A 17,785-nucleotide genomic window follows, 5' to 3' on the forward strand; every position below is an offset into this window, starting at 1 on the left:
CTCCCAGTATCCAACTGGTCCAGCAACTCCCTCCCCTCCATGCTGCAGCTCCTGCAAGTTTTTCTTTACTTTTATGTAGGCATCAGGCCAAGAAGATGGTATGCATATAGCAGAGGAGCCAAAATGGACATATATAGGAATGTGTAGTGCTGGGCCCACCCCAGAACCTCTTTTCGCCTTGATAGCTCTAGAGGCCTCTGTTGCATTCTGCTCCAAGAGGAAGGGTGGAATGAATCGGAGGGTTCTACAGTTCTCAGAGCTGGAGGAGGTTCCTGTGACAGGTTAAATTATGCATTTTTCATGCGGAGATGAAGACTGTATCTGAATTCAAGACAGTGTAGGACAGGTATATGGGATTTCTTAGGGAGAAGAGGAGATAGTTGATAGTGTGAAAGGTCAGACTAGATGGGCCATTTTACCTTTATCTGCTGTCATGTTTTTTGTCTGCTTTGGTTGCTCCACTGTGTATTCTCGGCCTGCTGCCTGCATAAAGTAAAGAAAAACTTGCAGGAGGAGCTGCAGCAGGATGAAGGTAGGGAGGTATGGGAAGGGGTAAAACGCAGACCTAAACCCGCACATCCTTAAAAATCTGAGGTCGTGCTACTTTTAGTCTCAGCATAGATTATGGCTCTGACAGACCTCTATGACAATTTAGCTTTGACAGATCCTAATGCTTTCCCCTCCCTATGCTGAGACTAAAAGTGGCACGGACCTCAGGGCAAAAGTCTCAGCAGAGGGAGGGGAAAGCATTAGGATCCGTCAGAGCTAAAGTGTCATAGAGGTCTTTCAGAGCCATAACCGATGCTGAGACTAAAAGTGGCACGGACCTCAGATTTTTAAGGATGTGAGGGCTGCATTTTACCCCTTCCCAGGAGGTGCTGAATCAGAAGGGTAGATAGCAGACATAATGTGGAGGGATGCCATGGCACCTGTGGCTCTCCCTTGTTTTGATGGCTATGGATGAAATGATGTCAGGCATGTCCAGCCTTACACATTAAGCAAAAAATAAAGGACTTGCTGAGTTCAGAGCAGTGGAAGCCTAGGATGTAAGAAAAGTCTTATTCGTAGGGTCTATAAAATAGCATAAGAAGTAATTTTGATCTGGAAATAAAAGAGAGATCCAACCATGAGGGACCTGACAGCCTGACTAGGCTACAGGATTGGGCAGGAGAGGGGTGCTGAATAACTGAGGGGAGGACAGAGGCTGAAAGCAGGGAACAGACTGGAACGTATGCAGATAGGAATAATAGATCTGGCATAGAGGGCTAATAAGAGAGGCTGGAACAGGAGAGAGGATGGAAGAAAGGGATAAGTATTTTACACACACACTCTGGAAAGAATATGTTTCTAATGAAGTCCCCCAGGGTTCCATATAGTGTACCTTTCTAATTTTTTTTTAAATGGGATTAAACAATTATAACAAAACCAAATAAAAATTAAATATTGCTCCTTCCACTGCCAAATCCTTTCAAATGTATGTCTTGTGCCAAAGCCAGAGAATTTTAATTCAGAATTGGACCCCCTTGGCATTGCCTGTAATGGTCACAAAGGCATGGAGGGGGAGGACACGTCATCTTTTCCCCTCTGTTCGCCTTTTAAGTAGTTCCTGTTGATACAGTAGATACAATGTTGGCTTGAAAGAGAAACGGTCTGTCCTTTGTTATCTAAAATCATTACTTCCCATTTTACACCTATACTCAACACGCACAATGGTCTTCCAGCTCAACTAGTATGACTGTGTATCAGACGGAGAATAAACCTCTTTAAAGTGGTTTGCACCAGTGAAAGCTTTACTTTCCAGTAAGAGGAGGAAATGGCCCAAGCTTTGCTTGTGTACACAACAGGGAAGAAAAAATTCCTGTAGCCAATGACAAATTTAATTGGAACAAACAAATCACTCTAAGATGGTAATTGTATGTAAACTGTATAGATGGTATAATAAATGTGCCCAAAAATTTTTTTTTATACGCTCAGAATCATGGAGGGGGTAACTGGGGAAAACCCCAACACTACCACCTCACCGTCCAATCATCGCATATGAAAAAGTGAGCAACAGATTTATATTGTGACTTTATAAATACAAATGCCAAAAACGGCTAAAGACCTTAAGTGGTATAAGTCATATCATTCAAAAGAACTCAGCAAACTTATCTTTTTTTAGCTTGCAGGTTCTGACGTGCCACGTTTCGTTCCTGCCTCAGGGAACCAACGAAAAACTATAGAGAATTTTCATATGGTGGGCATCAAATATTCAAAAGTAGTAAGGGAGCAAGGGCACTAGATACGCTCAACTTTGCTTCTCCTTCAACTTAAATTTCAGGTGTCCATTGCTCTCCCCATCAGAAAATCTGATAATTAAACCTCCATGTTCACCCCTTCCAGAAACGGCTTCTAAAAAATATACATTGAACATCATGATTTAAATATTAAACTACGGTATGTTTCTATATATATATATATATACACACAGAACAATTTCCAAAAGTCATTTACCAAGCTGTTATTTCCCCTTTGCAAGTCAGAAATGCTTTCATTTAGCAGACCACGGCCTAATCTGGCTGATGATTATGGCCTGTATAGATGCCACCCCACCGAAAAAGGGGAAATGGGACCCGCACGACATCTTTGCAAGGTTCTGCAATTTTTCATTTGAAATACCGCTGCCTTTGGCTCGAGAGAGGAGGATTAAAGGGTTAAATACAAGGAGTATCTCGCCTCAAAAATCCCCCCTCCCCCCACACACAAGATTTCATTTCAATGTGCCAGGTATCCCTGATGTTTAGCTGCTGCAGGCCTTTATTACTATTATTATTCTTTTTTTCTCTCTCTCTCGCCCCTCGCTATTTTCTCGCCGTGGTCTGCGGGTTTGGCTGCTGAGCGGCCTGCAGGAGGGAACAGTTGGCTGGGAGAGCGCTGCGGTCTCTCTCTCTCGTGACGTCCCCAGCGTGAAGAGGCGGGAGAGAGCTGAAGAGCTCGGAAAGAATGAAAGAACTTCTCTCTTCTCACTACACGTTCGAAAAACAATGCGCTCCTTTATTAACCGCCAAAAAGCCCCTTTTCACTGCGTGCAGTGACGAACGAGGCAGCCTGCAGAGAAATAGCTAAATGCGGATGCCACTGGCCTCAGCTGCTGGTTCCCTGATCGCTATCTGTACTGGTTTAACTGCGTGTTTAGGGCCAACACAGGCGCTTTTTAACTGCTGGTAGAAGGGACCTTTACTTTTCTTTTTTTTAGTTCAACATTTTTATTTTTTTTTTATTAATCTTTATTCATTTTTAAAACTCACAATAAGTGTAACATAAAATACAATCATTTCATACTTTAACATCACTTAATATATTATCAAATTCTAACTCACATCAAATATCCCCCCTCCCTTACACCCAACAATTATTCCTAAGCAAAATAAATCATAAAATATTCCCTCCCACCCCACTCTGGACGAGTATGAACAAAAGGGAAAAATTAATTTGTTAATTAGTTCAACATTTTATTAAAGTTTTTCATACGTTTTACAATGCATTGAGAAATCATTTTTGACAAATTACAGTACTGGACTGTTGCTCCATTTCCTATAAACAAGGCGCGATCCTACTGTTTGCTTCATATTTAAGGGAGCGGTATTTGTGTATTTTTTGCTCGTTATTCCCAGCCCTTCAAATAACACCCGCCACCATTTCTCACCCTCCCTCTGCAGGTAAAATTCAGGGGAGGGGTTGACGGTGCAAAACGTGAGGCCATAAGGTGAAACCCCTTTTTAACACAACCGGTTTTTTTTATTACACACTTGTTAAACCCACACCCACTAGAGTCCTTCATTTTGTTAATACCCATCCAAAGAGCATGCTGCTCTATCTCAATTGTATAAAGCTACGTTTTTACAGTCCTGTTTCATCACATCATACAGCAATTAGAAACGTCCAGAACACTGAAAGCAAAGAAGCATTAAGCACAGGTTATCAGTGCTATAGGATATACTGTATGATCTTGCTATTTAGAAAAGATACATTTAAATCCAAGTGGTAAAGCTATATAAAGTAGACTTTCTATTAACTAGAACTCAAGCAACCAGTAAAAAAAATAATAATAATCAAGAAAATACTGTAATACTTTAAATAAAAATGAAAATAAAATCAATTTCTGGTGGAAATTTGAGTGTAAACTTGACACGCCACACTTGAGTAAGCTCACGCTTTGCCAACACATGTCTAGTAGTTTGTCTGGAATAGATTATGGTATGGCATAGTATGGGGTATAGTATTAGTTAGCTTTTTTTTAATAGTAGCTTTCAAGTAAGCAGAAACTACATTTATCCGGCATCTATCAATCCCCATGGGTGCTGGTTAACTGAGAGTCTACTATACTTATTAAATTAAAAAAAGAACCCCCCCCCCACAAAATGTCTATGCTTATTGCGGCAATGTTATTTAAATGGATTAAAGTGGCGCTTTTGTGGACAAGCAAGTAATGTTCCGCAGGTCGGCTTCAAACTGAATTCCTCAGAGAATATTTACGATGCCAGGGTCTTGTCCTGGGATGCTGGTGCAGCCTTCATTTTATACATAAAGAAGAGGAGGGTGGAAGTGTACAAGGTGCTTTTCAGGAGCAGGAGAATGTAAGTAATGTATGCTGCTTTATGGCTGAAATTCGGTACCATCACACCTGTTTCTGGAAGAAAAAGCATGAAAAAAAAAAATTAATACAGAGGTCATGCATACCTACAGACATTTTTGACATTTGATGCACTGAATATTTAACAAATGATGTAAAATTATTTTCCTCTTAATTTTTGTATACTTTTGGTTTCTGACTGACACACAATAGTGGTAGGAGCAGGTGGGGATGATAGATATAAGAAATTAGGGAGGGGGGATTTGAATGTTTCCTCACCCATATGGATCTTTAGAAGACCTAATATGGGACAATACAAGCCAACACTGCTGATAGCTGCAGGGTTGAATGGCTGAGCATTGGTTTATGCTTGGGAATCTGTTAAATAGAATTTATCTAAAGTAGTCAAGGAAAAACAGAGAGAAAGATAACCAAGCATACTGAATGGGTCATGTGGTCTTTACTGTGTTATAAATCCTAAAAATCTACAGCAACATGATGGTATTGATACATTAAGAGACAACACAAGCTGCTCCTTTAAATTTGTCTAAGCTTAGATGTGTGTAAGTATCATATTTATGCACAATCATTTACACCTGCTATGTGACATGGCTTAAGTGCCCATGAGCACTGTTGATGTCTTTGAAAAGAGAGAAAAGTATGCAAATAGGAAGTTGCAATAATAAACTGGCCACTTGGGGAACCCAGACTCTTCACTCTTAGCTTGGACAAATTTAAAGGAGCACTAAAAAGTTTCTTGTATAGAGATGCCTTTGAACAGTGTTTTTCAACCGCTGTTCCGCGGCACACTAGTGTGCCGCGAGATGTTGCCTGGTGTGCCGTACGGTCAGGGCCGCCATCAGGGCAGTACCACCAGTCTAGGGAGAGGGGCGGTCCGCCCCACGTGGACAGGAGAGAGCTGGACGGGGGACCCGCGGAGTTCAACACATCTCGAGCCGCGAGGCTCGTCTTCTGTTCCTGCCTGCCCTGCAGCTAACATATAGCCGATCGCAAGCGTTCCCCGATGTCAGCGCTGACGTTGGAGGGAGGGCTTAAGCAAAGCCTGCCCTCCGACGTCAGCGCTGACGTCGGAGAATACTTCCGTTCGGCTATTTGTGTGCGGCAGGGCAGACAGGAAGCAGAAGACAAGCCTCGCGGCTTGAGCTTCGTTTTGCTGAGAAAGTTGCAAAGATGGGCTGGTAGGCAAACACGGAACACAAAAGGGGGGAGGGAGTGCGTTTTGGACACAAGGCATGAACTTGGGAGAGAGGAAGGGAGGGAAAGAGATGCTGAGGTGGGGGAGGGAATGCGTTTTTGGACACAGAAGGCATGGACTTGGGAGAGAGGAAGGGAGGGAAAGAGATGCTGAGGTGGGGGAGGGAATGCGTTTTTGGACACAGAAGAAATGGACTTGGGAGAGAGGAAGGGAGGGAAAGAGATGCTGAGGTGGGGGAGGGAATGCGTTTTTGGACACAGAAGAAATGGACTTGGGAGAGAGGAAGGGAGGGAAAGAGATGCTGAGGTGGGGGAGGGAATGCGTTTTTGGACACAGAAGAAATGGACTTGGGAGAGAGGAAGGGAGGGAAAGAGATGCTGAGGTGGGGGAGGGAATGCGTTTTTGGACACAGAAGAAATGGACTTGGGAGAGAGGAAGGGAGGGAAAGAGATGCTGAGGTGGGGGAGGGAATGAATGTTTGGACACAGAAGGCATGAACTTTGGAGAGAGGAAGGGAGGGAAAGAGATGGTTGTGTACACGGGGAATAGAAGAAAGGAGAATTTTTGGTCATAGGGAGGGAGTGAGGTACAGATAGTGGCATACCAGGGTGGGGGGGGGGCGGTCTGCCCCACCCCAGGTTTACGTCCCAAGGGGGTGCACAGCTGGCCACCCTCCAGTGTTGTCCCTAGGCCGGCAAACTGCGGCTCTTTAGCCACTTGAGTGCATTATAAAATACTTTGTGTTTATTTGATTCCTATTCAAGAGAATTACTTTATATATAGTCAATATAGGCACAGAGTTAAATTTTTTAACATTTTCTAATGGTGGTGTGCCTCGTGATTTTTTTCATGAAACAAGTGTGCCTTTGCCCAAAAAAGGTTGAAAAACACTGCCTTTGAACACTGATGCTGCCTTCTTTCTTAGGCTTTTTTTTTTTTTTCTGAATTGATAAGGCAGCCAGAACGAGACCTTCCCCTTCCTATTATTCTATCCTTTTTTGTATTCTCTTAAGAATATAAGAATAGCCATACTGGGTCAGACCAATGGTCCATCAAGCCCAGTAGCCCGTTCTCACGGTGGCCAATTCAGGTCACTAGTACCTGGCCAAAACCCAAGTTGTAGCAATATTTCATGCTACCGGTCCAGGGCAAGCAGTGGCTTCCCCCGTGTCTTTCTCAATAGCAGACTATGAACTTTTCCTCCAGGAACTTCTCCAAACCTTTCTTAAAACCAGCAATGCTATCCACTCTTACCACATCCACTGGCAACGCGTTCCAAAGCTTAACTATTCTCTGAGTGGAAAAAAATTTCCTCCTATTGGTTTTAAAAGTATTTCCGTGTAACTTCATTGAGTGTCCCCTAGTCTTTGTAATTTTTGACGGAGCAAAAAATCAATCCACTCAGGATTTTGTAGACTTTAATCATATCTCCCCAATTAATATGCATTGAAAGCAGTGCATGCAATAGATCTCATGCATATTCATTGGGGAAATCCTGAAAACCCGACTGGAATACAGCTTTCGAGGACCGGAGTTCCCTACCCCTGGGCTATACAGAGTCTTCTTTAAGCAGGGGGTCTCAAAGTCCCTCCTTGAGGGCCGCAATCCAGTCGGGTTTTCAAGATTTCCCCAATGAATATGCATGAGATCTATGTGTATGCACTGCTTCCAATGCATATTCATTGGGGAAATTCTGAAAACCCAACTGGATTGCGGCCCTCAAGGAGGGACTTTGAGATCCCTGTCTTTAAGGGTTGTGTGGTCAATACAACCAACGAGAATTGAAAGTTGGCGATGTTGCAATTTTAGACCAACTAAGGAAAAATATCTGTTATATTCAAAACAATGCGACACCGATAGGTAAATGATAGCTAAACGCCACGCTTGTATATAGCTATAGTAATACAGGATACCTTAATTTTTGCAAAAAATAATAATAATTTTTTTTAAAAAAGAGCACCTTCTAGCTCAGGGGTGGGCAACTCCGGTCCTCGAGGGCCAGAATCCAGTCGGGTTTTCAGGATTTCCCCAATGAATATGCATGAGATCTATTTGCCTGCACTGCTTTCAATGCATATTAATTGGGGAGATATGATTAAAGTCTACAAAATCCTGAGTGGATTGATTTTTTGCTCCATCTGGATAACGGCCCTTGAGGACTGGAGTTGTCCACCCCTGTTCTAGCTGATTAAAAGGCATCATCATGGCTCATCCTGTTGTATTTCTATAGACTGCTGCCTCAAACAGTGTGCCTGAAAAACTCCCCATTTACTTACGCTGAAGTGAGAACGGGAGTCACATAATGAGAGATGCTGCAAATCAACTTCAGGGAGCTTGAAAGTTCCGAGAACTGTATCAAAGCGCAGAATTTTACTGCTCTGCCATGCAAAACGGCTATTTTACATCAAGAAATAAATTACATCTGAATTTTCAGAGAAAAGTGGCTCAGCCACATCATATTAAAGGAAAGGTATGTGGTTTGGTTTTATTTGTCTGTGTGTGTATATATGTGTTTGTGTGTGCAAAGTAGTACCAGGCAAGAATTACTTCCCAGCCAATTCACTTATCCTGAGACCATGTAGCACAGGGATCTCAAAGTCCCTCCTTGAGGGCCGCAATCCAGTCGGGTTTTCAGCATTTCCCCAATGAATATGCATTGAAAGCAGTGCCTGCGCATAGATCTCATGCATATTCATTGGGGAAATCCTGAAAACCCGACTGGATTGCGGCCCTCAAGGAGAGACTTTGAGACCCCTGATGTAGCAGGTATTACTGAACAAAAATGATAAATAAAACTCCACAAACTGTAATCAATAGATAAACACCAAAAGTGGAGCAAAGGAATACTTAAGGGCAAATTCTACAAGAAGCGCCCAAAAATTAGACGCCTAATTAGGCACTGTTCAGCGCGATTCAAGCACAATTGGGTGCTGTTTAATGAACCACGCTGAGAGGAACCTATTTTGGAGGCGCCCAAGAAATAGGCCAGCTCTAGGCACAACTAAAAGTTAGGCGCCTAGCTGAGCGCATAAGCACGCTTAAGAGCAATGATTCTGCAACAAGGCGCCTAACATGTAGCCACGCCCATGCCTAACATGCATGGCGCCTATTTTTTTGAAGGCCGCCTAAATTTATAGAGGTGCCTTGTTACAGAATCGCACTTTCTTGATAGGCGCCTATGTTTCAATCAGTGCTGATTAAAAAGCTTAATTGAGCTTGTTATTCAATTTAGATAGGAGCCTCCAAAATAGGTGCCTAACTTTAGGCGCTGGTTACAGAATTTGGGCCTTAATCTTCAATGATGATATTAAAAACATTCATTGTATCTATATAGAGCATATGCAGGTATTATTGAGCCAGAATTGACCTCAGGGAGGGCATTTTTTTAAAGACATTTAGTCTGGTAAAATGAGCTAATTGCAAGACTTCCATGTTGTGCTCACTTTTAGCCTTGGAAAAAGCTTTCCTGTGGGCCTATTTAGGATGGAGGGAGGGAACAGTGAATGCACATTCATTTTAAAATGCTTACTTGTGCTATTTTGACCCCTTTGGTGCCTGTACAAAATTAGGCACCAATTGCATGTGTGAGGTACAGAATTCTGGTCTTTACACGCGTGACTGTTAGTTAGGTGTGTGTGTTTGCTGGCATGTTGAGTGGTATTCTAAAGCAGTGATTCCCAGCTTCTTCAAGCCAAGTACCCCCTCAGTTGAACACATTGTAACCAAGTACCCCTGAGCTCCATTCATCAGAGATTTTGAAAATGGACAGATGTACATTTGAAAAATTGGCCTATTCTAATCACAAAATAGAAAATGAAATTACTTTTTCTACTTTTGTTGTCTGGTCATTTTATTTTTTCCTATTATGCTGGTCCTAGTAACTGGTTTCTTTGTCCCTCTGTCTTCTCTTGACTGTCTTGCCAGGGTCTCCTGCCCATTTGATAGTTCTCTCTTCGTGTCCATCATTCATCTCTTATAAAACATCATAACTTCCTGTGTAAGGAAGCTGACAGCGGCATGCACAGGGATATGACCCTGTGCCTGGTTTTTGTTTCTTTGCAGCCATGGAGTTGGTGAAGCAGCAGGTGAACAAAGAGGTAGATAGCAGATAGAGGAAGGTGGTGGTTGAGTGCTGGACGCCAGATACCCCTTAGGCTATGTGCATTATGTGGTAGGAAGCACTGTTCTACCTAACACATTCATACAAGGAGGTATTCATGGGGGGATGGAGCACGGACAGGGCATAGGTGGGGGCCAACATTTACTTGCTTAACTTATAGAATACTATAAATTGTGTGTGTAAGTATATTTATACACAATCATTTACACCTGCTATTCACATGGCTTAAGTGCAGACACCTATACTTAGGAGCACTGTTGCTGACTTATGCAAGTATTCTATAAGAATACTTAACGTGTACAAGTGTTTTTATAGAGTAAGCTCACAACCCATCTGGGCACCTAAGTTATAGTGCCCAGTTACAGAATTGCTGCTGAAATGTATGTATTTTGCACCTGCTAATTCTCAAAGAGCAATGCGGGTAGTTTTGTGTTTTTTTTCTCGATTCTCCACAAGACACAAATTAAAAGTACTTTACCTCATTATGAAATTTCAACTTTTAACCTGAGATAGTATAAAATCCCATAAGTACTGTGTGCAACTTTAACCCCCCCCCCCTTTTACAAAACCGCACAAGAGGTTTTTAGCATTGGCTGGTACGCTGAATGCTCTGCACTGCTCGGATGCTCATAGGAACTCTATGACTGTCGGAGCAGTGTAGTGCATTCAGCGCGCCAGCCAGCACTAAAAACCTCTTGCGCGGTTTTGTATAAGGGGGGGGTAGAGTTAAAAAAGAGGTGCTAGAGCAGTGTCTCACAATCATTATTATTTTGCAATATATTCAATACATAAGACACATAGAAAAATATCAGAATATACAAGAAGTGAATAAAGAAAAGACAAAAAACATACTTTTCATTTAGTCCACATCTAGGGAGTCAACTATGCTAACATCTGAAGAACAAAAAACTTTTCACGAATATAAATATGGACCCAATGGGCAGGAAAAATAATAAATAAAAAAGTCAGCTTCTTCCAATTCTCAAACATGAAAGAAAACTAAATTAAGTACTTTCCCCTTGAAGAACAAAAACATTTCTAATTGGGAAGGATCAACAAATACAAATTTAATATCCCCATAGGTAACCAGATATTTGCAAGGAAATGTAAGAAAAAAAAGTAGCTCCTATAACCAGAGCCTATGGAATTGCTGCCTCTGCCACTGTGTCTACCTGGATACCTCTGTGAAAATATAAATCTGTTGGCCACAAAAAAAGAACAGTTTTATTAGGTTGCAAGTTTGATCCCAGACTGTTTCTTGTGACTCTGAAGCAAAAGCCAACAGACACTTAAAAGACTCACACAAAGCAGTACGTGCCTATATAAATGGGGAGGGGACACTACAGAAATCTCAAAATATCAACTGAAATATTATAATAGATGAAGTGTATCCTCAGTGTGAGGTTGTAAGCATTAAGAAGTCGAGTATTCAAAAGAACCATGGCTGCTATGCTTAACCTTCCCAGACTTTTCCAGGATGAGCAAAGCTCACAATTTAGCCACACACCACCATGGGAGTACACATTGTGTGTCAACAGCAAATGTATGAATATTAGAAGATATACACTTTATATTTCAGATCCCTGATAGAGTTATCAACTGGATCCATTTTTTTTCAGGAACGGTTTATGCAATTTGACATGAGTTCTGCCTTTGACTTAGTGGACCATGGGAAATTGTTACAATGCTTAGATGCAATTGGTATCAGAGGAGAGGTGCTAGACTGGTTCTGAGGTTTCCTTATGTCCCGCACCTATCAAGTATGTTACAATTACAATCTATCCGATACCTGGAGTAATCCATCTGGCATTCCGCAGGGTTCATCCCCTTTACTTTTCAATGTTTACATGTCATCATTAGGTGCACAATTGACCCAGCTAGGGATAAAATTATTTAGTTACGCAGATGACTTTACGATCATTATCCCATTCGCTGGACCTCTCTCTCTGAAGTTACTCCTAAGGCAACAGAAGTACTAAACTTGATGGAACAATGGATGACTGAATTTAGGCTGAAGCTTAACTCAGAGAAAACAAAATTCTTTATAGCCTCACCACACCCACTTGACACTAAAGCATCACTATACATCAATAAACTTAGTTACCCTATTCAATCTACTGTGAAGGTCTTGGGGGGTAATACTGGACCAGGGCCTAACAATGAAAGACCAGGTGGACTCTTTGGTTAGAAAGGTTTTGTTTGTTTTTTTAAACTCTCTGGAAGCTTCGATCCATTGGAGCATATTTTGATGCTTCATCATTCAGAATTTTGGTACAATCCCTTATACTGAGCCAACTTGATTACTGTAATATCGCCCATCTGGCAGTTTCCCAGAAGAATATGCAGCGATTACAACTGGTGCAAAATGCGGTGGTCAGGCTGATTTTCGGGTTTAAGAAGTCCGATCATGTAACTCCTTCCTACCGACTCCTGCACTGGTTGCCAATGGAAGCACGTGCAAAGTTTAAGTTCGGATGTTTCTGCTTCAAGGTACTATCCGGTTTAGCCCCTAAATATATAACTGACCTCTTCTCTTTCTCAACCAATAGACTCAAGAGAAGCTCACACTTGACGTTTGTTTCTCCACCGGTTAGAGGATGTAAATTTTAAAGACATCATCAAAATCTTTTCTCTTATCAAGCAGCATTATGGGGCAAAGATCTAGAACAATTGCTTATGCATGCTGATAACTATGGGGAATTTAGGAGACACCTCAAAACATATCTGTTCCTGAAGTACTTAGGTAGCTGATCTGCACAACCTTTCCCACAACAACTGATCTCTAGAACTGTTAGTCACTAACTTCTAACTTTGTTCGTTCTACTCAATTTGTAGCATCTTTAATCATTGTAAACCTCACAGAACTTCAGGGTCCTGCGGTATATAAACTGTTGTTATTATTATTATTATCCAAGCCTGTTTCTAAGAAAAGCAGGCAGTAGGGCTAAACAAGGGCAAGCTCATTCGGAAGAGTGGCCAGTGTACTAATAATACAAATTGGTTTGGTTTTTTTTTAAAGCATTAAGAGTGATCTGAGAAATTATTGACCGATGATACTAACATCAGTGCTGGGCAAAATGGTTGAAACTATGGGCTCCTTTTACAAAGCCGTACTAGCGGGTATAACGCGCGTGACTTTTCATCATGCGGTGACCCCCGCGCTGGCTGAAAAACTACCGCCTACTCAAGAGGAGACGGAAGCGGCTAGTGTGGCCGATGGTTTAGCGCGTGCTATTACGCGCGTTAAACCGCTAGCGGGGCTTTGTAAAAGGAGCCCTATATTTTAAAAAAAATCAAAATTATTGACTAGGTAGGTACTTTTTAGCAGGAATGAGTCAACATGGGCTCAGCAAAGGCAAGTCTTGGCTTACCAATTTATTAGATTATTTGAAAAGGTATAAACAAGTGGAAAATGATGAGCTGGTTGGTATATTATTTTATTATTTATTTTTTTAAATCATTTTTATTATTAGTAAGTCAACAAGAGAAACAAACAGACCACAGAAGAAAAATAAGCAAACAATGGCAATCAGGGAAAGAGAATAACAAGCCGCATCAATAAAAGAATATACAACATGACACTGCAGAACTGTCCAAGAAACAAAAACAGTCAGTCTCTCATGTCGGCTCCACCATTTTCATTTCCCCATAAAACAGGACTTCCCCCCCCCCCCCCCCAATACCAACTGGAGAGAGAAAGCACGCCCACCAGACAACACCACCCATATATTTGGATTTTCAGAAGGCTTTCGACAAAATATCCCAGGAGAGACTCCTTAGGAAATTAAAGAGTAATGGAATTGGAGATCAAGCACTTTTGTGGTTTGTAGACTGGCTTAAGGACAGGAAACAGAGTTAGACAAAAGTTTTCTAAATGGAAAGAGTCAGAGTGGAGTTCCTCAAGAGCCAGTTATAGAGCATGAGCTATTCAACATATTCATTTGCATCTATGTATTTTGCATCCGTGTGGAAGCAGGTTCAAAATACATACCAGAAGCTAGGATGTGCAATCTCTAGCATACATTTGGTTTGGTAACATGCCTTAACAAAATGTGTGTGTGTAAAACAATGTAATTAACCTGCATATTAATGCATATAAAGTCAATTTGCACCTGCTTAAATGTTCTAGCATGCATTGCAAAACACTTATTAACATTAATGTGTGAAATGACCTGAAAAACAATCCTAAAATAATGGAAGAAAAAAGTACAAACACATTTTTTCCTCTGCATATCCCAGAAAAGGGAATCACCAACTGTAACTTTATTTCCCCTACCTCTTTTACCCATGCATAGATAAATATGTTTACCTCTAAGATTTTTTATTTTATTTTCCCCTTGCTAGTCATTTTAATTATTTAATTAAATATATGTTATTGTGTCAATCATTCAAGCAGTGGTAGGAAAGGTCAACACATTTGCTTGAGACAAACAATTGCGTAGACTAAAAGATTATACAGTATAATCTCGTTATAACAGAACCTCGCCTTTAGTGGACAAGGTCCACTGGTTCCGGCTGAGCGCCATTATTAACATCGGATATAGTGGACTCGCATATAACGGACAATTATTTTGGTCCCCAGAGTCACTTTTAGCTGTAGTTTTATTCGGCTATAACAGACATGCAGGCTCCGCCTACAAGGCACGTGGCATGCCAGTGATATAGTATCAAGATGCAGCCCAGAAAAAAAATGACAGAGTATTTTTCTTTCCAGTACAGTGTTCTGGTTTGCAATCATTTCGTGCCATACCAATGTTTTGCTGAGTTTTGTTCTTGATGTTGCTGTTATGGTTGTGCAGTGACTGTTGTTCATCGATTTACGTTGTTTCAAGTTGCCCTAAATAAAGTTTTAAAAAAAATGCAACTCTGGATATAACGGACTCTGGATATAACGGACCGTTTTTCCAGGTCCCTTGAAGACCGTTATAACGAGATTATACTGTATACATAAAAAAAAGCTATGAGAAATGCAGATAGAATATTTACCCTTAGATACATCAGTACTGTTGTCAAAATCATCTGGGCAGACTTCTATCTCGACATCCGCAGCTGGAAAAATAATAGATGTGTGGATAATTACACTTTAAACCAGGTGTGAGAAATGTATGCCTTGCTGGCTAAAACCAGTTCACCATTTTTTCTGGTTCACTCATTGTGAATTTCAGTCCACTGATTCTAATGTCTAGATTTACTAACATGTCTTAACACAGTGGTTCCCAACCCTGTCCTGGAGGACCACCACGCCATTTGGGTTTTCAGGCTAGCCCTAATGAATATGCATGAGAGAGATTTGCATATAATGGAAGTGGCAGGCATGCAAATCTGCTCCATGCATATTCATTAGGGTTAGCCTGAAAACCCGATTGGCCTGGTGGTCCTTAACATGTTAACCCAGTGATTTTCATCCCAGTCCTCAAAGTACAGTCAGACAATCGGGTTTTCAGGATACCACAAGGACTATGCGTGACCCTTATTTGCATACAAAGAAGGTCGTGCATGCAAATCTTATCTCCTGCTTATTCATTATATATATCCTCAAACCCTAGTTGCTTCATGTGCCCAGAGGACTGGGTTAAGAACCACTGTGTTAACCACATGTAATGCAATTTAAGATGCATTGCTGTAATGTGAAGTAACCCACATTAGTAAATTTAGGTTCAAATTTTAATTGATGCAAACAACCGCAAAACAATGCGAAGGCACACAAATGGTGCACAGTGCAAACAAAGATGCATCATATACAACAATATAACAAGCATATACAGGGTAAAAGAACAGTCACTATACCCCTCCTGTATTCTACGGAGGGCTAGCAAGGCCAGAGGAAACGGAAAGGAACTCCGAGGCCCTGGACTCTGATGAGCCCCGAAGAAGCCCCCCCACCCCCTCCCCCACCTATCACCAAAGAACATACCCGTATCTAAATGCCAGAACCTTACAGAACCCACATTAGTAAATTTAAAAATCCAAGCTCTCCGATCTCAGAACATCACTGCCCGCACCCCTCACACAGGGCTCCTCCCAGTGTTACCCTCAGGCCAACAAAAGGTTGCCCACTCCTGCATTAGCTTTTTTTTTTTTTTTAGCAATTTGGAACTTTTATATACAAATATTGTCCCCACAGCAAGTAGTCGTTTTGAATAAATTACAGGTGAAACCTAAGGCTACCTAAGATACATATTAAGCTCCTCTGAGGGGAGGGGGGAAGGAGGGGGATTTGTAGCTTTGGGTGTATGTTTTATGCAATACAGTTAGAATTACAAGAAGCCAGATCTCAACTCTTGTTTAGATGCTTATTTTCTCTCTGTATAAATACTCATTTACCAATGTTTGTATGATTTGATATGCAATAAAAAGATTTTTAAAAAATAATGAACATACTTCAAAAGAAGGGTTACAGAACATTTTCAAAATTAATTCTCTATGTAAACAGGGCACAGCAAATTGATGTTTTACTATTATTATTTATATAGTGCTAGCAGGGGTATGTAGCACTTTATAAAACATTGTCCTTATTCCATGGAACTTACATCGACAAATGGATATTGAAGACACAGCCCCTTTAATGAGAATCTTTTATGGGCCAGAGGAATTGCTAGGTACCTATAATATGCTAGGTACCTATAATATAATGTGCTATAATCATGCCACTGCCACATCCACTCACTCTTCACTTAATGTGAGCTTAGCAGAGTCAGATACAGTGTGCAAAGCCACCAAGTAGACATATAAGTAGAAATATGTTGACAATGTGTACCACAGTCTGGTTGTCCTTACATGGACAGATCACCTCTGAAGTCCCAGTGACATTCACTGAATGCACACTGGTCATAGCTCTCCTGTGACCCCCGCCCCCACACACGAGAAAAAAATTGGCAGTAGGAATGCGCACTCCCTCATGTCACTGGATGCTTTCCTGAACCCAGAAGTTGGGAACAGGAGGAAAGCTCAGTCTCTCCTGCTCCAAGACCCACCAATCCAAAATGGTGGGACTTCCCCTCCCTGGTGCATCATCTGAACATACTAAACATACTATTGAATTATGTATGCTTAATTGTAATCTGCTAGAAACAAATTGAAGGAGCAGAATATAAATGTAATAAATAAATGCTTTTTGAATATTGCTCTAGTAAATATATTTATATGTACAGTATATAAATAAGTATTCACCCACACCCCACATAAACACGATAATATGAAAATTGATAAGAGCACCTGTCTCAGGTTGTCTTGTTTTGATTTCTTCCCTGTAGTTCTTGTTCTGCGAGATGCTTTCGTGCCAGTATTGACATACAAAACGCTTTTTTTCTATGTCATTCTTCCTCACAGTCAGCCAGCTGTTGACCGAATAACTAGTTTTGTCCTCATTATCTGGGTTGATCTCGCCAGTCACTGCATTCAGCTGTCTCGGAGTATTTTGACCTTCCTCTGCCCATTCCACCTTAATAATGTTTGGGTAAAACCCCTTCAGATTACATAGAAACGTCCCTTCTCCATAATTCTCAATCTCTTTAGGAGAAGGGGGCAGAATCTTTGCTGTCGGGATCTTCGTGCTCGTACCTGATTCAGCAGAGGAAAAGAAACGGGTTAAGAAACAATCCACATTACGGAGGGAATTCTATTAATGGCGCTCATAATTTGGCTAAGTATGATTCTATAAAGGGTACACGTTCTTTATAGAACTGCATTTAGCATCGATTCCTGCACCCTTATTTTGAGTGCTAGACTTACGCCTGCTCAGACATGGTGTAAATCAGGGGTGTCCAACCTTTTGGCTTCCCTGGGCCACATCGGCCAAAAAAAATTTTCTGGGGCCGCACAAACACGCAAATGCTGC

The 17,785-nt window shown here is 41.3% G+C and overlaps 1 protein-coding gene across 1 annotated transcript in view; it reads right to left on the reverse strand.

Moving 5' to 3' along the window:
• Positions 1 to 3,461: 3,461 nt before the first annotated feature.
• Positions 3,462 to 17,785, reverse strand: part of LOC117355554 (T-cell receptor gamma chain C region C10.5) — a 30,627-nt gene continuing 16,303 nt past the window's right edge. The window contains exons 2-4 of the mRNA XM_033934269.1: positions 17,164 to 17,508; positions 14,935 to 14,997; positions 3,462 to 4,669 (exon numbers count right to left, since the gene is read on the reverse strand). Coding sequence (XP_033790160.1) covers positions 4,512 to 4,669; positions 14,935 to 14,997; positions 17,164 to 17,508 — 566 coding nt within the window. The 3' untranslated portion in view covers positions 3,462 to 4,511. The remainder of the gene's footprint in view (positions 4,670 to 14,934; positions 14,998 to 17,163; positions 17,509 to 17,785) is intronic.

This window comes from Geotrypetes seraphini, chromosome 2, assembly GCF_902459505.1.
Source record: "Geotrypetes seraphini chromosome 2, aGeoSer1.1, whole genome shotgun sequence".
NCBI classification, from domain to species: domain Eukaryota; kingdom Metazoa; phylum Chordata; class Amphibia; order Gymnophiona; family Dermophiidae; genus Geotrypetes; species Geotrypetes seraphini.